The sequence below is a fragment of the Danio aesculapii genome, chromosome 3 (assembly GCF_903798145.1).
Source record: "Danio aesculapii chromosome 3, fDanAes4.1, whole genome shotgun sequence".
Taxonomy (NCBI): domain Eukaryota; kingdom Metazoa; phylum Chordata; class Actinopteri; order Cypriniformes; family Danionidae; genus Danio; species Danio aesculapii.
Window position 1 is genome coordinate 4,672,419 of NC_079437.1, and position 21,894 is coordinate 4,694,312.

At 38.8% G+C, this 21,894-nt stretch overlaps 1 protein-coding gene across 1 annotated transcript in view; it reads left to right on the plus strand.

The window, feature by feature from the left end:
• Positions 1–21,894, plus strand: part of pkn1b (protein kinase N1b) — a 44,812-nt gene that overhangs the window by 11,232 nt on the left and 11,686 nt on the right. Inside the window, exons 2-5 of the mRNA XM_056448652.1 lie at positions 9,263–9,563; positions 13,996–14,141; positions 14,752–14,872; positions 19,719–19,864. Coding sequence (XP_056304627.1) covers positions 9,263–9,563; positions 13,996–14,141; positions 14,752–14,872; positions 19,719–19,864 — 714 coding nt within the window. The remainder of the gene's footprint in view (positions 1–9,262; positions 9,564–13,995; positions 14,142–14,751; positions 14,873–19,718; positions 19,865–21,894) is intronic.

Below are 21,894 nucleotides of genomic sequence, written 5' to 3' on the forward strand. Positions count from 1 at the left end.
CTCTGTCTGTTTTTGACGTTTTCTCACTCTGTTTTTGACTTTTTCCTCAGTCTGTTATTGGAGTTTTCTCTGTGTGTTTTCCTCTCTATCTGAACCGCACTGCTGCCCTTTGCTTCTGCTCTCGTCTGCTGACTCATTACACATCATGAACACAACACACGACCACAACACTCTCAGTTATAAAGCTGTTCTAGCATCTTATTTTAATGAACACACCAAATATACACCTAGCAAAGCACTGTCTGATCTGGCCTGCTAATATCCTGTTTATACCACACTGCTTCACAGCCTTGATTCTGTCATTTCTCTTGGTGTTTATTATTAATTCTCAATATGTGTTTATAGTTTAGTATATTATGTGCAGCATTTCGATCAAGTCTTGTGGCTGTTTTCAAATGTGCTTTATGAATAAATTAACTAGAACTGACTCCGCCCCCATGCCACGCCCCCCGGTTAAGAGTCAACAGTGGCCGCTTTGACGTTTCACTGATTTAGGCTGAAATTATTAACACCCCTGGTAAATTCTGACTTAAATGTTTTTGATCAAATGTAAATAAAAGCTGATGACATATTGTTTAACTTCAGACACCTTTCTGTCGATCTGGCTGTGTCATAAATGTATTATTTCAAAGGTTCTCTAAATAGCAGCAAGAGAGGCCTGCATATAATCAAATCACGCATTACAACATCATCTGATCTGATGTTTTGTTATGGAAATACACTCACTGGCCACTTTATTAGGTACACCTTGCTAGTACCAGGTTAGAACCTTTTAGCCTTCAGAACTGCCTTAATCCTGCGTGGCAGAGATTCAACAGGGTACTGAGAATATTCCTTAGAGATCTTGCTCCAGATTGACATGATAGTAGTAGGTAGTGCTGTTGCCTCACAGCAAGAAGGTCGCTGGTTCGAGCCTCGGCTGGATCAGTTGGCGTTTCTGTGTGGAGTTTGCATGTTCTCCCTGCTTGGGTTTCCTCCGGGTGCTCCGGTTTCCCCCACAGTCCAAAGACATGCGGGACAGGTGAATTGGGAAGGCTAAATTGTCCGTAGTGTGTGAGTGAGTGTGTGTGGATGTTTCCCAGAGATGGGTTGCGGCTGGAAGGGCATCCGCTACGTAAAACGTGCTGGATAAGTTGCCGATTCATTCCGCTGTGGCGACCCCAGATTAATAAATGAACAAAGGCGAAAAGAAAATGAATGAATGAAGCAAAGTAATCTGCTAATGGCGTGAGCAAAATAATCTTGTTTGTTCTTTTGACGAACGTTTATTTCACATACCCCACTGGCAGATTATTGTGCTTGTTTAAGGACAACTAATTTCATTGTGGCATATTATTTCATAAAGCTAGTCAGTATGTTTTGCTTGTCAAGAAAATTCTTATTGATTTAAGAATTTTTAGATATCTGGATTAGAAACGAGACAGAAACTCGAAGTAAGAAAAGCATTTGTTGCTGTACACAGGAAAAATTCTGAATAATCTATATTTTTTGTGTGAATGCATTTTCACTTTAATTAATTGATGTCTAGACATTATTTTTAAAGATGTTCTCCTACATAGGCTAGTGATTAGCTGTGTGTGAATGTGTGCGTGTGTCTGAGTGTTTGGTCTGAGAGCAGGTGGTGTGTTTCTGTCCTGCTGTTCTGGGTTATTTATGGTTGTAGAGAATCGATGTTCAGCAGAGCGCCGTCACCCAGACTCAGAGTTCACGACAAAACTGCATTTTGTTTACTGTTGGCAAGGGCTTTGTTATTAGTATGTGGAAAGACATTTATAGGGTTAATGTTGTTGTTGTTTTTTTTGAGGAACTTGATGGTAATCTGATAATGTTGAGCAGATCTGATTATTGCGTTCAGCGTTTAACTCTTGGGTGATGTTCAAATTGACTACCCTTTCGTTATGTTCGTGATCAATAGTAAAAAGGAGAAACTGTACCACTTCCCAACAGGGAAAACCAGCAACAATCAGGAATATATGATTATATGCTGTCATGGCTTTGCAGTCAAAAAAAGTGTGATTGTAATGGAAGTCAATGGGGCAAAAACAGCCCCCAACATAATGAAAGGGTAGTCAATTAGCCAAGAGTGTATTGTTGAATTTTTTTTGAGCATTTTCAAAACATTTTCCCTAAATATGTGTCAAAATAAGATTTGTTACTAAAAATCAGTCCATTTACTGAAATAGAGACAAAGCTGTGGCCAAAAAAAGCCTCAAAATAAGCCCAGAGTGGATTAAAACAACCCAACAGTACACAATCTTTCCGTCATTTGGCCTGTTTTTGTCTTTATTATTTGTTATTCTCATTGATTCTGTAAGTCTTTTGTTACTTTCGCTTGTCTGTCTATGGTTTTATTGCATTATTGTTCAATTCAGTGTGTGAATTATTTACATTTACATTTACATTTACATTATTAATTATCAGAATCAGAATCAGAAAGAGCTTTATTGCCAGGTATGTTCACACATACTAGGAATGTATTTGCTTGTTTTGGTGACAGAGCTTCTACAGTGCAACAGAATTACAGAGACAGGACAAAAAACAGATAATAAATATATTTAAAAACATAGAAGTAAGTAGTGAGTGCAAATATACAGATTGACAAGTGTATGTACATGTTTATTACTATATACAACGTTATATGTGCAGCTGTTATGTGCAAATTGGCATGTAAAGTGTGTTGTTAAATAAGTGTATATGTGTATAAAAGTGTATGGCAAGTAGTGATGTTGGTTCCACAATTATTATCATCAAGTGTTCATGAGATGGATTGCCTGAGGGAAGAAACTGTTTCTGTGTTGGGCTGTTCTGGTGCGCAGTGCTCTGTAGCGTCGACCAGAAGGTAAAAGTTCAAAGAGGCAGTGTGCTGGGTGTGAGGGGTCCAGAGTGATTTTGGCAGCCCTTCTGCTCGCTCTGGATAAGTACAGTTCTTGGGGAGTTATGCACTGATTATTGTGGTTTGTGTGTTATAGTGTGTGTAACACACATGCCAAATCCAAATATTGTCCTATCCTAACATACCACACATCAATGGAAAGATGATTTAATCTACTTTAAGATGATGTGTAAATTTGACCCTTATGGTTTTTATTTTTAGGGACACAATTAGGGCTGCACAATGTACTATTTCAGCATTGATATCGCAATGTGCACATCCGCAATAGTCACATCGCAGGATATGCAATGTTAAGCCTGAATCATACCTTTGTTCTCCGTATGTGGATCGCTCAATTAGCTGGATTTGGTTATTGACGATTTGACACGATCCAGGATCGTTTCGTTCTTCAAACCTCATCCGAGAGTTGTTGTCATAGCAACAGTTCTGGTAGCTCAAACCTGCTCGGGAGCAGGCTTATTTCATATAAACAGGCTCATTTCAAGCAATGGTAATACTGAAAGTTTGAGCTGAATTCTAATATTTTCTTACAGTAGTAGTTATATACACTTGGGAAAATAGTAAATAGTTAAAAAAAAATAATAATAAAAAAATATATATATATATATAAATGTATATATCTATATAGATATCTGTATATATCTATATAGATATCTGTATATATCTATATAGATATCTGTATATATCTATATATATATATATATATATATATATATATATATATATATATATATATATATATATATATATATATATATAGATATTTAGATATTTCTCCCCAAGGGATTCAAAGAGAAAATGTATTAATATGGACTTTTTAGATACAAACGCGTACAACTTTAATATATCAGCTTACCTTACCAGCGTTTTAGCAAAAGTGACAAGTAGTCATTTGATTAAGTGGTATGTGTCATCTAAAAGTTGAGTACGATCCCTCGCACCAACTAAGCATCAACTGGCAACTTATTTGAATGGGAAAATTTCCACGAACAGCCTAGGTTCCCTTACCAACAATTTGTGTATGATAATAGATGTGCAAAATATTTGATTTGTTTTGAGGATTAATAATTTCTGCAGTCATGAACATGTTTTGACAGCTGATATGACCGTGATTTGATGCCTCGCAAAAGCTGCAGACACCTTAAGCGATATAAAAATGCTTTTTTTATACAAAATTAATTTAAACATCCAGTTATTCTTTACATCGATTAAGAAACTGAATAGGCCTGTAGGCTACTATAATAAAGAAAAGACACTAACTAAATAAATTGCTAAATACTCTCATGAAAGTGTAAATGCTGCAACCCACAACAACTGTGAAAAGTTATTGCGTATCATATTAAACAAACCGTTTACTATGAATTTTATTTAATTTTACTCACGTGGACAATTGAATATTAATCAGATGATGTCATTACGCTGCTGTGCCGTCGTTGCATTGCTGATCATGATTGAGGATCGATAGATCTGTCCTTCACAACACACGCAGTGATCTCAGATCAGTTCATCCAGACATTTTAATCTGATTTGAGAACTTGTTTGAAGAATCAAATTAGCCCGAGATCAGTTATCAAGATTAACAGATCCAGGATCTGCCAAATCGTCTTAGATCATTTAAGTGAGGACTCCAGGAGTTGACCAAACTTGAATTGTTCGTAATATATAATAAAAGTTGATCATTTACACGTGTTTTAAGGCCTGTAACTGAGAATTTCTTGAGAGGTTAAAATATTTGGGCACAAAAAAAAATACGTTTGGATATTAATCTTTATATTAATAAAAGGATAATGTTTGGTAACAAAGATTAATTGTATTTAAATATTTATACAGTTTATGCAATTTTTTTTTTTTTTTGGGGGGGGGGGGGGAATTTTGTCTAGTTTCTTGTTCAAATATCTACACATCAAAGTAAAAATTAAGATTATTTTACTCACCCCATTGACAGACTCTTAATTTTGATGTATTTCTTCTTAAGGTGAAAACAAAATGATGTTTTTACTTGATCTAAGAATTTCGATATTTGGACTAGAAACGAGACAAAGTAAAAAGGTAGCTTTTTTGCATTGTGATTATTAAATGTATATACCTGAATACTGGCTGTTAAGACTGCCTGTCAAATATAGCGATTCAAACTATCTTCATTCATTTTCCTTCAGCTTAGCCCCTTTATTCATTAGGGCTCATACAATGCAATTTAGCTTACCCAAGAAATGTATACATTGGGGCAACAGTGTTTTCTCTAGGATTTTTTCCAGCTGTGGCAGCAGGCCTTTTTTACACAGATCTACCAACTACCTGTGGTGTTATTTCAATGACAAATGTCGTGAGCGCAGTATTACAAGATCGCATTCGCATTTATGTACCTACAGAGTAGTATTAATGCGTCCTGAAGTAAAGTGAAAACGGCTGTACGACATGTTTGCTGGCCTCACGCATCACGCACCTGTCACAGTCAGTCAGTCAGCACGTAACGTTAAAGGGTTACACAAATTCCGCACAGCACTATTATGGTTACAGAAAAGTTTGCGCTGTTATAATTCACTTACCTTTTAATACGCTTTGCTGTGATTATCACCCGCTATTAAAAAAACGCAACTGAATGTTTTGAATGAGAAGCTGTAATGTAGCCGTGGCGGGATCAATTTTGACGTGGCGCCCCGCCATGGAAGAATGAATGTATCGGAAACCATGGGCTAATATATCGGCTATCAGCCTCAGATTATAGTTATTGGTATCAGTCATAAATATACAATGCATAGAACGATATTGTAATAAAACATAGACAGAAATGCAGATCGTGGATTATGGTTTTATTGCAGTATTGTTGAATCCAGTGTGCAAATTATGCACTGAATATCAGGGTGTGTGTGTGTGTTTTTTAGTTTGTGTTACACAATGCCAAATGAAATAGTATCTCAGGGTGTGCCGTGCCAAAGCACAATTGTCCCCCCCTCCTGTCTCCCCCAGTGACCTGCACTCATACTGCCGTTTGTCTTCCGAACCTGAGCATGCTTTCGTCATCAGTGATGCGACTGTTCAGTTTAACAGAAGAGAATTGCTCTGGGTTAGTACAGTGCAGATTGCTTTAGTTATGTTTGGGATGCAGTGACATGCAGTCAAATATTTTGCCGTACATTTTCGACGCTCATAAAGTATGATAAAATCCTTGTTCTGCGCTTGTTAGGTGGTTTGCTGAAGGTGCAGCTGACGTGCAGCGAGGAGTTTGCATTTGCGTTTATTGAAAAGTAATAACGATTAATAAATCCATAGGAAACAGGCACTTAATAGTGACATTGCGTCTTCAGTTTTGGTCTCAGGCGCGCTTTGCACTCACACTACAAGCGTACCATGCCAAAGCCCAACCAAGCTGCGCTCTGGCACACCTCTTCCAACCGGGCCAGGGTCGGCCAACTGAACCACGCCTGAGCCCGATTCGGAGCACTCACACTCGTCAAACGAACCGGGAAACGTGCCTGGGCACTGTTCGGATATCATAGTGTGAGTGCGCCCTTATTCTAACAAACCATACATCAGTGGAAAGATTATTTAATCTGCTTTAAGATGATGTGTAATTTTGTGTTGCCTTTTGCCTTTATGTGTTTGCCTTTTGTTTTGGGCTTATATATCGGCTATCAGCCTCTGATTATGAAGAATTATCGGTCAAAAATATCGGTGCATCCCTAATATCTTTGTTTCTGTCTATGGTTTTATTAAATAATCACTCTATCCAGTGTGCGAATTTTGCACTGAATATCTAAAAATATAAAAAATTATACATATAAAAATGTAGAATTTATTGATATAAAAGTTGGTCATAGTTAATAAAGTTCAGAGACTTTTCTGAAGGTGAAGTTTTAAAATAAATTTGTGTTGCCGTTTGCCTTTTTTTGTGCTTATATATCGGCTATAATTGGGCTTTTATATATTGGGCTTATATATCGGTTATAAAGAGTTATCGGTATCAGTCAAAAATATCGGTACACCCAAAAATCTGTATTTCTGTATATGATTTTATTGAATAATCATTCTACCCAGTGTGCGAATTATGTACTGAATATCTAAAAATATAAAAAATTCTATATATATATATATATATTCATTATAGTTTATTTAAACATTATTTATTATAAAAGTTGGTCATAGTTAATAAAGTTCAGAGACTTTTCTGAAGGTCAAGTTTTAAAATAAATTTGTGTTGCCATTTGCCTTTGTGTTTGCCTTTTTTTTGGGCTTATATATCAGCTATCAGCCTCCGGTTATAAAGAGTTATCGGTATCGGTCAAAAATATCGGTGCACCCTAATGTCTGTATTTCTGTATATGGTTTTATTGAATAATCATTCTATCCAGTGTGCGAATTATGCACTGAATATCTAAAATATAAAAAAAGTTTTATATATATATAATTTTGTTTATTTAAACTTTATTGATATAAAAGTTGGTCATAGTTAATAAAGTTCAGAGAGTTTTCTGAAGGTCAAGTTTCAAAATAAAATCAGTCGTTCATTGTATTCGTTTGCCTTTTGTTTATGCAATCATGTTGAAAAAATTGTGTATATTTTTGGGCTAATATATCGGCTATCAGCCTCTGGTTATCGGTATTGGTCAAAATATATGGTTCATAGAATGATAGTGCAACAAAACAATAGACAGAAATACAGACTATTGTTTTATTTCATTATCGTTCTATCCAGTGTGTGAATTATGCACTGAATATTGGGGTTTGTGTTTTTTAGCTTGTATAATACACGTCAAATTCAAATATTGTCCTATCCTAACAAACCATAGATCAATGCAAAGATTATTTAATTTGCTTTAAGATAGTGTAAATTTGTGTTGCCTTTTGCCTTTATGTGTTTGCCTTTTTTTGGGCTTATATATCGGCTATAATTGGGCTTATATAATTTGGGCTTATATATCGGTTATAAAGAGTTATTAGTATCGGTCAAAAATATCGGTGCACCCAAATATCTGTATTTCTGTCTGTGGTTTTATTGAATAATCATTCTACCCAGTGTGCGAATTATGTACTGAATATCTAAAAATATAAAAAATGATATATATAAAATTTTAGTTTATTTAGACTTTATTGATATAAAAGTTGATTATAGTTAATAAAGTTCAGAGACTTTTCTGAAGGTCAAGTTTTAAATTAAATTTGTGTTGCCATTTGTCGTTATGTGTTTGCCTTTTGTTTTGGGCTCATATATCAGCTATCAGCCTCCGGTTATAAAGAGTTATCGGTATCAGTCAAAAATATCGGTGCACCCAAATATCTGTATTTCAGTCTGTGGATTTATTGAATAATCATTCTACCCAGTGTGCGAATTATGCACTGAATATCAAAAAATATAAAAAATTATATATATATAAAAAAAAATTTTGTTTATTTAAACTTTATTGATATAAAAGTTGGTCATAGTTAATAAAGTTCAGAGACTTTTCTGAAGGTCAAGTTTCAAAATAAAATCAGTCGTTCATTGTATATGTTTGCCTTTTGTTTATGCAGTCATGTAGAAAAATTAGCGTATATTTTTGGGCTAATATATCGGCTATCAGCCTCTGGTTATCGGTATTGGTCAAAATATCCGGTTAATAGAATGATAGTGCAACAAAACAATAGACAGAAATACAGACTATTGTTTTATTACATTATCGTTCTATCCAGTGTGTGAATTATGCACTGAATATTGGGGTTTGTGTTTTTTAGCTTGTATAATACACGTCAAATTCAAATATTGTCCTATCCTAACAAACCATAGATCAATGCAAAGATTATTTAATTTGCTTTAAGATGGTGTAAATTTGTGTTTCCTTTTGCCTTTATGTGTTTGCCTTTTGTTTTGGGCTAATATCTTGGCTATCAGCCTCTGATTGTAAAGGGTTATCGATTATCGGTTATCAATATCGGTCAAAAATACCGGTGCATCCCTAATATATGTATTTCTATGGTTTTATTGTATAATCATTCTATCCAGTATGCGAATTATGCACTGAATATCTGTGTTTGTGTGTGTGCGTGCGTGCGTGTGTGTGTTTTTTTTGTTTGTTTTTTTAGATTTTATTGATATAAAAGAAAGTTGGCCATAGAAAACAACAGTTGATTAATAAAGTTCAGAGACTTTTCTGAAGGTCAGGTTTTAAAATAAAATAAAATTAGTTGTTCATTGTTTGTATTTGCCTGTTGTTTTTGCAAATATGCAGTAACATGTATATTTTTGGGCCAATATATTATTTATTAGCCTCTGATTATAAACTTATCGGTTATCGGTATCAGTCAGAAATATCGGTGCATGCCTACTATCTGTATCTCTGTCTGTCTGTAATCCCAGTCTGCCCGCACTGACCCATGACCTGTTGTTTTCTGCAGGATTCAGATTCAGGTTTGTCTGTTCTGGAGCAGATGGGACTGGACCAGAACTCTGATTTCTCCGACTCCAGCGTGCAGCAGCGGCTGGACGAGAAGCGCGAGTGGATCCGCAGGGAGATCCGCAAGGAGTTGAAGATTAAAGAGGGCGCGGATAAACTGCGGCGGGCCACTACTGACAAACGCAATGCCCAGCAGGTGGAGAGCCAGTTACGCAGCTCCAGCCGAAAGCTGGACTCGCTCCATGCTCAGCTGCAGGAGCTGGACGCATATATCATGGTCAAGGGTCACGACGACAGCAAAGGTCAGGATTATCCGAAAGCCTGCACTTTTACTTTTCATTTTTAAGGCAATATTGTCCCCAGTGACTCCTTTTTAACTCTTGTGTATTGTTCAAATTGACTACCCTTTCATTATGTTGGGGGCTGTTTTTGCCCCATTGACTTTCATTATAATGACATTTTTTGATTGCAAAGCCATGACAGCACACAATATTCTTGAATTCTTGATTGTTGGTGGTTTTCCCTGTTGGGAAGTGGTAAAATTTGTCATTTGTACTGTTGATCATGAGTTGGTACAATTAACCGTTTTTGATAGGCCTGTGCAAAAAAAAAGTTTCATTATAGTGGAAGTCAATGGGGAATCAATGTTTGTCATTATAATGGAAGTCAATGGGACAAAAGCCACAAACAAAACAAAATGGTAGTAAATTTGCCCATTTTCAAAGCATTTTTCCAAAATATGCATCAAAATATGATTTGCACCAAAAACCAGTCCATTTGCTAAAACACAGAGATTGATGTGGCCAAATTAAGTCTCAAAATCAGCCCAGAGTGGATGAAAACATCCCCAACAGCACACAACGCTAAACTCTTTGCCTGTCATTGAGTTTTTACCATGTTTTCGGTGTATTACAGAAAGGGAAGCCCAAATGCAGATACTAAATAGGGGTAGTATTCTGTACTATGTTGAAGAGTGGTGGATGGGTGTTTTGGGCTTTGTCAGAGAGTTTTGGTTTATTTATTTATTTATGTTTGTCAAAAATGTTGCAGTTTTAATGAAAAGATTTGCATTCAAGTGTTGATAAATGTTACGGTTATTTAAGATTTACACTCTAGGGTTATAGCAACATTTAAAATGTTCTGACCCCTTTATGAATGGTGGTGGCAATGGAGCAGACGGACAACCAATTATGCCAAAATAAGTGTATTTACTTACAAAGTATAACAAACAAAAAATAAACAAGAAAAGCAAAAATAAATGGTTCATAATAAAGGGGGAAGAGGAACGAAAGTGGCGCCAAAGAAAATAAAATAATATAACAAAACAACTCTAACTAGAAACCCACAATCTCTAAACTATCTAAGAAAAGAAAGTAAGGGAAAAGTCTTCAGCGTTTTCACGCCGTATCTAAACTAATCTACTATCCAAAACCGTCTAAAGCCACGGTCAGATCACTCGAATTTGTCACGATTTCGACATGATTTCCTTGACGTAGGGTGTTGTGGAGACTCGTAAACGACAAATGGGGATCCTGATCAAATCGTTTCTTCTCATGAAATGTGGCATAGTTCACGACAACGATACCACGCCTGCGACGCCTCACGACACTATCGCAGAAAGTCTAGCATGTTTAATTTTTTTCTCGTTCTTCATGACGAGTTCCGTCATGTGGATGACACTGTGCAATAGGAGCACATAATAGCTGCATCTCAAATGGCACACTATACACTATGCACTTATGTACTATGCACTTACACACTCAACAGCATTGTACATGTATGTAGTGTCGTCCCAAATGGAACACTAATGTTTTTTTACTAAGCGGAAATTCAGACCGTTTTCCTGATGACATTTGACGGTTGCCAGATCAGTGAAATAAATGACCAAAGTACCAAATAATACCTGCCATGAGTATAACCGCATTCACCATCGGGAGGCGCTATAATCCCTCTCGTAGGAGAATTTTGCTTTCACAATGCAAAATAAATAAAGCTATCAAACATGTGCGCCTGATAGCTCCGCCTCTTCCGCTACGAGAGCAAAGCTACGACTGTTGAGTGTGTGAAGTGTCCGTCATTACACACTTCATTTTACCAGCTGAACGAGTGCATCATCCGGGTAATTAAAGTGCACCTATTTTTAGAGTTTTCAGTGTGAACGCGCTACTTACACTATTTATACTACAAAATGGTGTAGAATACTGTATAAGTATGCGATTTGGGAAGCACCTAATGTCTCGGTTATATCAGTGGGTGCTGCCATTAATGCACTGGTCTGGTAATTAAAAAAATAGGCTGCATATTTACTTATAGGTGGGTTGCGGGTGGATAAGATCAATCATTGGTTATGCAAACATTAAGTACCTTTTCCCAAATATTAAGGGGTTTTAAACAATTTTATCTGACAGGCTGGCACAAATATGCAGACATCTTCATTCTCACAACCAGTTTCTGAGTTCTCTCATCCCTCCAACAGAGTTTGTTCATCCAAGGTGATCTGGGAACACGTTCAGTTCTGCGAATACATTGCAAAAGCATTTCCAGCTTATTTAAATTTGTCATTAATAGTGAAAACAGTTATATATAGGCTTCTCTGAAACTGTGAATATTTCATTTTATTTTATTTAAGCTATTATTATTTTATTTAACAAACCAATGCAATCTCACAACAAAAGATACATTAAAATTAAGTTAAAAATGATTGCAAATGAAATTCATTTCAAAAAGATATTTTTTCCAAGAAAAATATACGAATTATATTTTTGTTTGTGCCCTTCCACTTCTCAACTATATGGGTGGATGACTTGTTTCGCTCTGAGGAAAATAAGGATTTAATGAAGACTTCACTGTGATTGTATCTCAGTTATATATTTGCAAATTTTTTAATATGTCATCTTTTTAAAGATTTAGGGCTCTATTTTGACGATCCATGCGCAAAACGCAGGGCGCAAACACATTAAGGGCGTGTCAGAATCCACTTTTGCTAATTTAAGGATGGAAAAATCCGATTTGCGGCGTGGCGCATGGTCTAACAGGGTTGAGCTTATTCTCTTAATGAGTTATAGGTGCGTTTTGAGAATAAACCAATCAGAGTCTCATCTCCCATTCCCTTTAAGAGTCAGTTGCGTCGCCATGGTGCATTTGCTATTTACATGGCGGACTTTGTAAGTGTTAAAACTGAACGCTTCACTAGAGAGAAAACAGTTAAACAGAGCATCTACAGCGCGAGAATGAGAGATGAGCCTCCTCATTGTTTACTTTCACTCTCGTAGACAGGGAAATGTGTTGTACGCACAGATATCCATTAGCCTATAAATAATTAATTTTGTTTGTTAAGCACAAAGATTTGTTTCAAAACTATTTCTATATTCAATTCTAATTTCCAGCAAACAAATAAATGAAGTGTGGTAAAAAAACTGAGTTGTATCAGTGTTTGGACTCTCAGTAGTGATTATTAAACCACACTGAACTGAGCTAAACTGAACTGAACTTAAACACTACAAACTGAACTACACTGTTCCTATTTACTGTTACCTTTCATGTGAAGCTGCTTTGACACAATCTACATTGTAAAAGCGCTATACAAATAAAGGTGAATTGAATTGAATTGATTCCTTAACATTGTTCTTCAGAATCTGCTGATACTGGGTGGAATCCATGAGACCTTAAACTTAAACACAGGTTTCCAGTACCTGTGCTTGCCACACATCCCCACAGAATGATGGACCCTCCACCATGTTTTACAGTAGGGAGCAGGTTCTTCTCCTGGAATACTGTATTGTTTTTCCGTCATGCAAAGCACCTATGGTTGTGGCATCTGTCCACAGTATATTTTTCCAAAATGATTCTGGGGATGTCCAGATGAGCCTTTGCATATCGAGTCTCCTTGTTGGCAGAATGCAGAAAAGGCTTCTTCTGCATCACCTTCCATCAAGTTGTTCCTTTTGAAGAGTGCACTGGAATATGGAACCATGTACAATGACATTATCAGCAGCAAGATGTTCCTGGAGCTCTCTGGAGGTGTTCTGGGGTTTGTCTGTGACTGTTCTAACCATTCTACGCCATTGACTTTCAGATATTTTTCTTGGTCTAGCGCATCTTTCCTTCTCAAGAACTGTTCCTGTGGCCTTCCATTTTCTTACTATATTTCTTACTCTGGAGATGGAGACTTTAAACCTTTGTGATAGCTTTTTGCATCCTTCTCCTAATTTATGTTGGTGAATTATCCTGGTGTGTAGGTCATTAGGAGGTTCTTTTAAAGTTCCCATGTTGCTACTTTCAGGTTGACAATAAGGAGCACAACTAGCAATCAGCTATCTTAAATATCCCTTTTTATGATTGGTTGCACCTCTGTAAGGATTGAAGGTTTACTGAGTCACTCAAATCAATTTTGGTTTTGAAATCCACACAAAAGATCCACCCAAACTTTTGCATAGCCTACTTTTCAGTTTCAGTTTAATTTCACACATTTCAATACTGCTACACTAAGGATTTCTGTCTGAAAAACAAGACATCATCCATCTTTCTCTAGAAACCAAATGGCATTTCGCTGTGATCTTCTCTTATAATGAAAGAGCACATGACTATGCAGCCATGGAGGGGTGCCCAAACTTTTGCATAAAACTGTGTGAATATAAATATGAATCTACAGGGATGATTTGTCAGATGTCTGTATTATAATCGTGTTAGACCGTGACCCCTGGATGAATGTTTGACCCTGTCTTTGACCCCCAGATGACCTCCAGTCTGTTGGGACGCCGGGACGCTCCTCAGCCAATCAGGACAGGATTAAGGCTCTGGAGCGACAGCTCAACATCGAACTGAAGGTCAAACAGGGGGCAGAGAACATGATCCCCATCTACGCCAATGGAGTTACCAAGGTTATCTGTCTGTCTGTCTGTCTGTCTGTCTGTCTGTCTGCCTGCCTGCCTGCCTGTCTGTCTGTCTGTCTGTCTGTCTGTCTGTCTGTCTGTCTGTCTGTCTGTCTATCCATCTAACTGTCTGTCTGCCTGTCTGTCTGTCTTTCTGTCTATCCATCTAACTGTCTCTCTGCCTGTCTGTCTGTCTATCCATCTAACTGTCTGTCTGTCTGCCTGCCTGTCTATCCGTCTTTGTGTCTGTCTATCTGTCTGTCCGTCCGTCCGTCCGTCCGTCCGTCTGTCTGTCTATCCGTCTGTCTGTCTATCCGTCTGTCTGTCCGTCCATCCGTCTGTCTGTCTATCCATCTGTCTATCTATCCGTCTGTCTTTTTATTTGTCTGTCTGTCCGTCCGTCCGTCTATCCATCCATCTGTCTGTTTGTTTGTCTGTCTCTGTCTGTTTGTCTGCCCATCTGTCTAGCCATCAATCTGTCTGTTAGTCTATTGGTCTTATTTGGCTATCTGTCTGTCTGTCTGTCTGTCTGTCTGTCTGTCTGTCTGTCTGTCTGTCTGTTCATTTGAGCATCAGATGTCTCCAAGTATCCTCATCTGTCCGTCTCCCTGTCCTCCAGGATAAGAAGCTGCTTCAGTCGGCTCAGCAGATGCTGCAGGACAGTAAAACGAAGATCGACATCATCCGAATGCAGATCCGTAAAGCCATGCAGGCCACCGAACAGAGCGACGACACTCAGGGTACTGTATCAGACACAAACATACACTCCATGCTCTCTCCATACAAAAAAATTAGTGTTTATCAGCTTGACAGAGGTCCTTCAGTGGCTTAAATACAGCGCAGTAGGGATGGCCGATATCTTATTATTTACAAAATACCAATTAAAAGTTCACCCACAAAAAGAATTAAGCTTCCAGTGTTGTTTGATGCATACACGGCAAACGTTTTACAAAAAAAAATGCAATTAATTAAAATTAAAGTCACTGTCAAATCCTTTTTGATCTGCAATTCATGTTTGCTATGTTAAACTGTTGTGTTTGAGCACCATCAAGTTGTGTTTTACTGCAAATTTAGCAAATGAAGACGTGAACAAAAGCGTGAAATCTGATTGGTCAACCAGTGTTTAACATAGCAAGTCAACCCTCCCCCCAAAAAAGCCCGAGGATGATGTTTTAAGTCGTATTGTTTTGCCCGTTGGTGTCCACGCTCACATTAGCACCCCCAATTTTTTGTTACAAGACAATAAATTTCGATAAATATTAAACATCGATTTGCTCGTTCAAAAATTGTCCATGTCCACGTGATCTGGAAGTTGCTGAGATTTTAATTTCAGTATGTTGATGTACCACCAACTGAAATTGAATATTGAGTAGGGGGCGTAGCTTACACATCATCCCCCATAGCAAAACTAACAGTAAGATGGGCGTGGTTAAGAATATTACAATACAGTTGCTATGGAACAGTATGTCCTGGGCGAATTCCCTCCGTTGGCCCTTACCCATCATGGCCTCCCAATCATCTAAACCAGGGGTCACCAAACTTGTTCCTGGAGGGCCGGTGTCCTGCAGATTTTAGCTCCAACTCTAATCAAACACACCTGAACAAGCTAATCAAGGTCTTACTAAGTATACTTGAAACACCCAGGCAGGTGTGTTGAGGCAAGTTGGAGCTAAACCCTGGAGGGACACCAGCCCTCCAGGATCGAGATTGGTGACCTCTGATCTAAACCAATCAGCTACATCCACCATTAGCTGGTATGTGGTGAGCGCACTGGCGCCGTTATCCTGTGGCTGCCGTAGCATTATCCAAGTGGATGCTGCACACTGGTGGTGGTGTGGAGAGACCCCCCTCATGATTGTGAAGCGCTTTTGGTGTATGGACATACACGATAAGTGCGCTATATAAATACACATTACATTACATTGTGGAAATCCTCAGGTTGACATGTCAACAGAGACGAAACGCCCACTCCAAACACAGAAGCGAATGCTCCGACTTTGAATAATGAACAATATTTGTCAGTGGATTATCTTTCACGGATTAATTGTTCACCTAAAGACTAATGCTGTGTTCACACCAGACGTGACATGCGCGAATAAATCACAATATTCGCATGTAAATAGACGCGTGAACATTTTGAGTTTACCCTCTTCATTCGCGTGTCAAATTCACTTCACAATAGACGCCGATTGGGCTTCAGTCTGCACTGTGACTCTAGCTTCCGGGTGACCATTGACCTGCATTATATATGAACCACCAATGACCACAAAAAAAAGTCACCTCCATCTTGGGTGTCCTGGAGGTGAGTTCAATTAAAATATCTGGGTGAACTCTCCCTTTAAGAAAGCCGTATGTGGTGATCTGAAGTCAGTCAGAGAGTAGCGTTTGAGCTGAGAGCTGCAGGAGGAAATGGACGGATCTGAAGCGGACTCTAATGCACTCTAATGGCATGTTTGGGGCTGATGTCTCATGTGTCCTGAGGCCGGACGGCGGGTTAAGAATAGATTTATTAATGCCGCTCCACCCTCCGCCATCGGAGAGACGTCTAACTGTGCTGCAGATATTCATCTCGATGTTCTCACTGATTGTTTCGTGTTGTTTTGACAATAATTTGCCTCCGGATATGATTTTAAAGCGGTTTGTGAAATATTACGTCCAAGAGATTTTAACAAGACAGTTTAATTGGATTTAAGATGCCATTGACCTCCATAGTAGTTGTTTTCCTACTATTAAAGTCTACGAGTGCATGTTTTCAGCATTCTTCAGAGTATCTTCTTTTGTGTTCAGCAGAAGGAAGAAGCTCATAAAGGTTTAAAAGCACCTGTAGGAGAGTAAATAGTGTGTATTTTTTATATTTTAAAGGTGAACTATACCTTTAATGCAGATTAGAGCTACAAATTTTATTTTGGGACCCCTCAGTGCAGCCAGTTTGACATTATTGTCAACCCTTGTTTGTTTGCACACTACTATTTTTATATTTAGCAGACAGTGACGACTCTAGTCTAACCTCAGTGTTGTTTCCTGTCTGCTAAGCTCTTTGTGTCCTCATATTGAAAGGTTAAAGGTGCAAAATAAACCCTAATACAATCAACAAATACACATAATCTCTATACAGATTGTCCCCTGGTAACTGGTAGGGGTGTAACGGATCATCCTTCATTTGTAATGATCACAGATATCTTGTGTTCAAATCAAATCACATGCATGAAAGCATTGCTGTAATGATGACGGGAAAAGTTGTGTGGCACTTCAATGCTTTCTTAGGTTATTAAAGGTGTTTTCTGTCATTTGTTTATCCTGCATGAACACATCAGTGTAAAGCTGCGTAATTAATCATTAAAAGATCAGGATCTCGCCCACGCAATAAAAATTATATGATGGTGATTCATGTGTGTTAATCCTTCAATGTGCTGCATTCAAATCTGTGTTTGAGAAAGAGATTCAGTTTATGGTTCAGATATAAACACTGATGTTTATGGGAAAGATCAAAATCACAGTTTAATGCCACTTGACACTGTCGAATGTTGTAGCAATTACATGACACACTCACTGGCCACTTTATTAGGTACACCTTTCTAGTACCGGGTTGGTCCCCTTTCGCCTTCAGGACCGCCTTAGTCGTGTCAGAGATTCAACAAGGCACTGGAACTATTCCTCAGAGATCCTGCTCCAGATTGACGTGATAGCATCGTGCGGTTGCTGCAGATTTGTTGGCTGCACATCCATGATGCGAATCTCCCCTTCCACCTCATACCAAAGGTGCTCTATTGAATTGAGATCTGGTGACTGTGGAGGCCATTTGAGTACAGTGAACTCATTGTCATGTTCAAGAAACCAGTCTGAGATTGGAGCTTTATGACATGGTGAGTTGTCCTGCTGGAAGTAGCCACCAGAAGATGGAGACACTGTGGTCATAAAGGGATGGACATGGTCAGCAGCAATACTCAGGTAGGCTGTGGTGTTGACACCATGCTCAATTGGTACTAATGGACCCAAAGTGTGCCAAGACAATATCCCCCACACCATTACACCACCACCACCAGCCTGAACTGTTGATACAAAGCAGGATGGATCCATGCTTTCATGTCGTTGATGCTAAATTCGGACCCGAATGCTGAGCCTGTGTGAATTGTAGCCTCAGTTTCCTGTTCTTAGCTGACAGGAGTGGCACCCGGTGTGGTCTTCTGCTGCTGTAGCCCATCCGCCTCAAGGTTGGATGTGTTGTGTATTCAGAGATTCTCTTCAGCAGACCTCGGTTGTAACGAGTGCTTATTTGAGTTACTGTTGCCTTTCTATCAGCTGGAACCAGTCTGGCCATTCTCCTCTGACCTCTGGCATCAACAAGGCATTTGCGCCCACAGAACTGCCGCTCACTGAATATTTCCTCTTTTTCAGACCATTCTCTGTAAACCCTAGAGATGGTTGTGCGTGAAAATCCCAGTAGATCAGCAGTTTCTGAAATACTCAGACCAGCCCGTCTGGCACCAACAACCACACCACGTTCAAAGTCACTTAAATCTCATTTCTTCCTCATTCTGATGCTCGGTTTGAACTGCAGCAGATCGTCTTGACCATGTCTACATGCCTAAATGCATTGAGTTGCTGCCGTGTGATTGGCTGATTAGAAATTTGCGTTAACGAGCAGTTGGACATGTGTACCTAATAAAGTGGCCGGTCAGTTTATATCCAATAGGTGTCGACTAACAACCATCAAAAAATGTCACTGAATAGTTAAAAAATGATGCATCTAGCAATAAAAAATGACGAATAAGGAGTGAATTGAATCATTAATATACTAAAATATAAATATGATGTGTTGTACATGAATATAATGTTAGATTTGTACATTTAGCATTATCAGCAACAGTAGCGCTAAACCTTTTTCTCAGTTTTGAATATTTTTTCTTTTTTTATTCATCTGGTTATTTCTTGATTTATATTTTTATTAACATTACAGGTTCTAAGTTGTGTTTGTTAAAGCCAAAAGTGTAATAAATGGAGAGCAAATGACGTTTGACCGCCCCCCACTTTTTTTGCTGATCCAAAAAATGGTCAGGCGACACGGTAGCTCAGTGGTTAGCACTGTGACCTCACAGCAAGAAGGTCGCTGGTTCGAGCCCCGGCTATGCCAGTTGGCATTTCTGTGTGGAGTTTGCATGTTCTCCCCGTGTTGGTGTGGGTTTCCTCCGGGTGCTCCGGTTTCCCCCACAGTCCAAACACATGCGCTTTAGGTAAATTGGATGAACTAAATTGGCTGTAGTGTATGAGTGTGTGTGTGAATGAGTGTGTATTGGTGTTTCCCAGTACTGGGTTGCGGCTGGAAGGGCATCCACTGTGTAAAACACATGCTGGAATAATTGGCGGTTCATTCCACTGTGGCAACACCTGATGAATAAAGGGACTAAATAAAGCTGAAGGAAATGGGTCCAATCCTTGACTCAAAAACTATAACGTGATCAGAACTTAGAGATTTGTGATGTGTGTTTCTTTTAAAAGCATCAACCGTTGAGGATGTGACGCCTGTGTGTGTGTGTGTGTGTGTGTGTGTGTGTGTGTGTGTGTGTGTGTGTGTGTATCTCTCTGCAGGTAAGCCGGATCTGTGCGGCGTGGAGCTGCGCATCGAGGAGCTCTGGCATCATTACCGTGTTGAACACGCCATGGCTGAAGGCGCCAAAAACATGCTGAGGCTTCTGGGAACTGGAAAAGCACAGGACAAGAAAGCCATCGCTGAGGTGTGAGAAACACACACAGAGCATCAAAAATGTCTCTGAAAATACAGTCATGGAAAATATGGTCATGCTTTATGTTTCATTTACACATTGTTAATGTATTTACTAAGATGAACAAACATTACACAATACAATTATTACACTATTTATTTGTCTTTGTTCATCCTAGTTAAAGTGGTGGTCTAGAGGGTATTTTTAAGGCTTGGTTGTGTTTATAAAATGCAAAGCAATGTGTGCTCATGCCTGATTATATACAGCTACTCCGCTAACCTGAAAACAACTGTCTTATTTCCTAGTTCCTCTGAAAGGCCCGCTCTTAAGAGGCTCTGATTGGTCAGCTAACATAATGTGCTGTGATTTGTGGATCGGTTCCACGTCACGCCCCTACAAGCACGCGCTTTTGCACTGTGTAAACAGTCAGACTGAGTAGCTGTTAGGAATGTTAGCTGCCTGAATTAGACAGAAAATGAAGAGCACACAGCTGAACCTCACGCCTGCTCTCTAAAATAAAGGTGTCTTTCACATATATTCGGAATAAGCATGTGGAAGTAATATAGAACTTTCACATATCTTTTGTGAGAAAGCACTGAAAGTGGCTGCATTAAGAGACACTGAAAGCTGCCGCATTGAGAGACACTGCAGCCAGGGACGTAGCGGACATTTTAAATGTGGAGGGGATAAACATCAAAAGTTTATGTTCATAAAATTATCGATCACCTGTTTCTAAGTGGTCCGTCTCTAAAAGTGAGGGGGACGTATCTCACCCCCCCCCCCCCTCCTCCAGGGTTGCTATGCCCCTGACTGCAGCGCTGCTGAAGATTGTGGCTGGTTTGACTGATAAATATGAATTTGTAGCTAAATTGTTAGCGGTGCCGTCGGCGCCAGTGGTGTAGTGGTTAGTGCGTCGACACATGTACTCCGGTGCTCACGGCGACCCGAGTTCGATTCCACCTCGCAGTCCTATGCCGATCCTTCCCCTCTCTCTGCTCCCCACACTTTCCTGTCAATACTCTCTACTGTACTCTCAAATAAAGGTGAAAACCCAGAAAAAATAATTATAAATTGTTAGCGGTGCCAAACAGCATTTCCCGTTGTTTACATCGTTATTTTAGTCCTCGCTACAACATACTGTTAACACTAGAAACTGTGCATGTCATAGATCAATATTAACAAATAAAAACAGTGCCAAATTCACAGCTTCTGCTATTCTGGTTGGAGCTGCTCCTTCTTTGAGGAGTTTTTAGCCAAATACGGCACTGCTAGTGATTTCACTAGCCCGGATGTGTTTTGTTGTAGTCCCCAAACTTTGTTTGCGGTTGGCTTTCCTAAGCTAACTCTGTAAAAGCCAATGTCTCCCTTTGGATTAAATTTTTAGTGTCCTACATTCAGACATGTTGTTTATGTTGACACAGCTACATTACAGTTCAACTAAAGTTTAACATATGATATCCTAGTGGACCACCCTTTTAATAAGCATACAGTCATTCATTGTTAATTCACGTCCAAAGATGCGAATTAGACTTGCAAAACTGGAATATGGCATAAAACATTAGTGAATAAAGCACAGTTTCCATCCAATGAGAAACTAAAGAGAACTAAATGATCACTTCCTGATAAGTTTTCATAAATATTAGTCAGAGAAATGTAGTTTAGTGTGTTGGGATTTCCTACTGTGGTGTTTTTTCTGAGTTGCGCCTCAGAAGACGAAATGCAATGAACGCGCTGAACGTGGTGCTTTTGGAGGTTTAAGATGCTCTTTGGGAGCGCAGACGGATGCTCAAGACAGTTCTGGAGGGAATAATAATAGAAGAATAATAATACTGAAGCACTGTGATGACGGACTGACGGCTGGGGAGTTTTAGAAATCAGCAAAACAACATTTCAGATGTTTTATAATGTGCTGGAAACACCTGCTGCAAACTCCATCAATGCATTAAGTCCCATCAAGCACATATTTAATCCCATCACTCTATTGATGAAGAGTCCATAAACAGTAATACACACCTAGAAATGGCTTGAGTGTGAGTGAACTG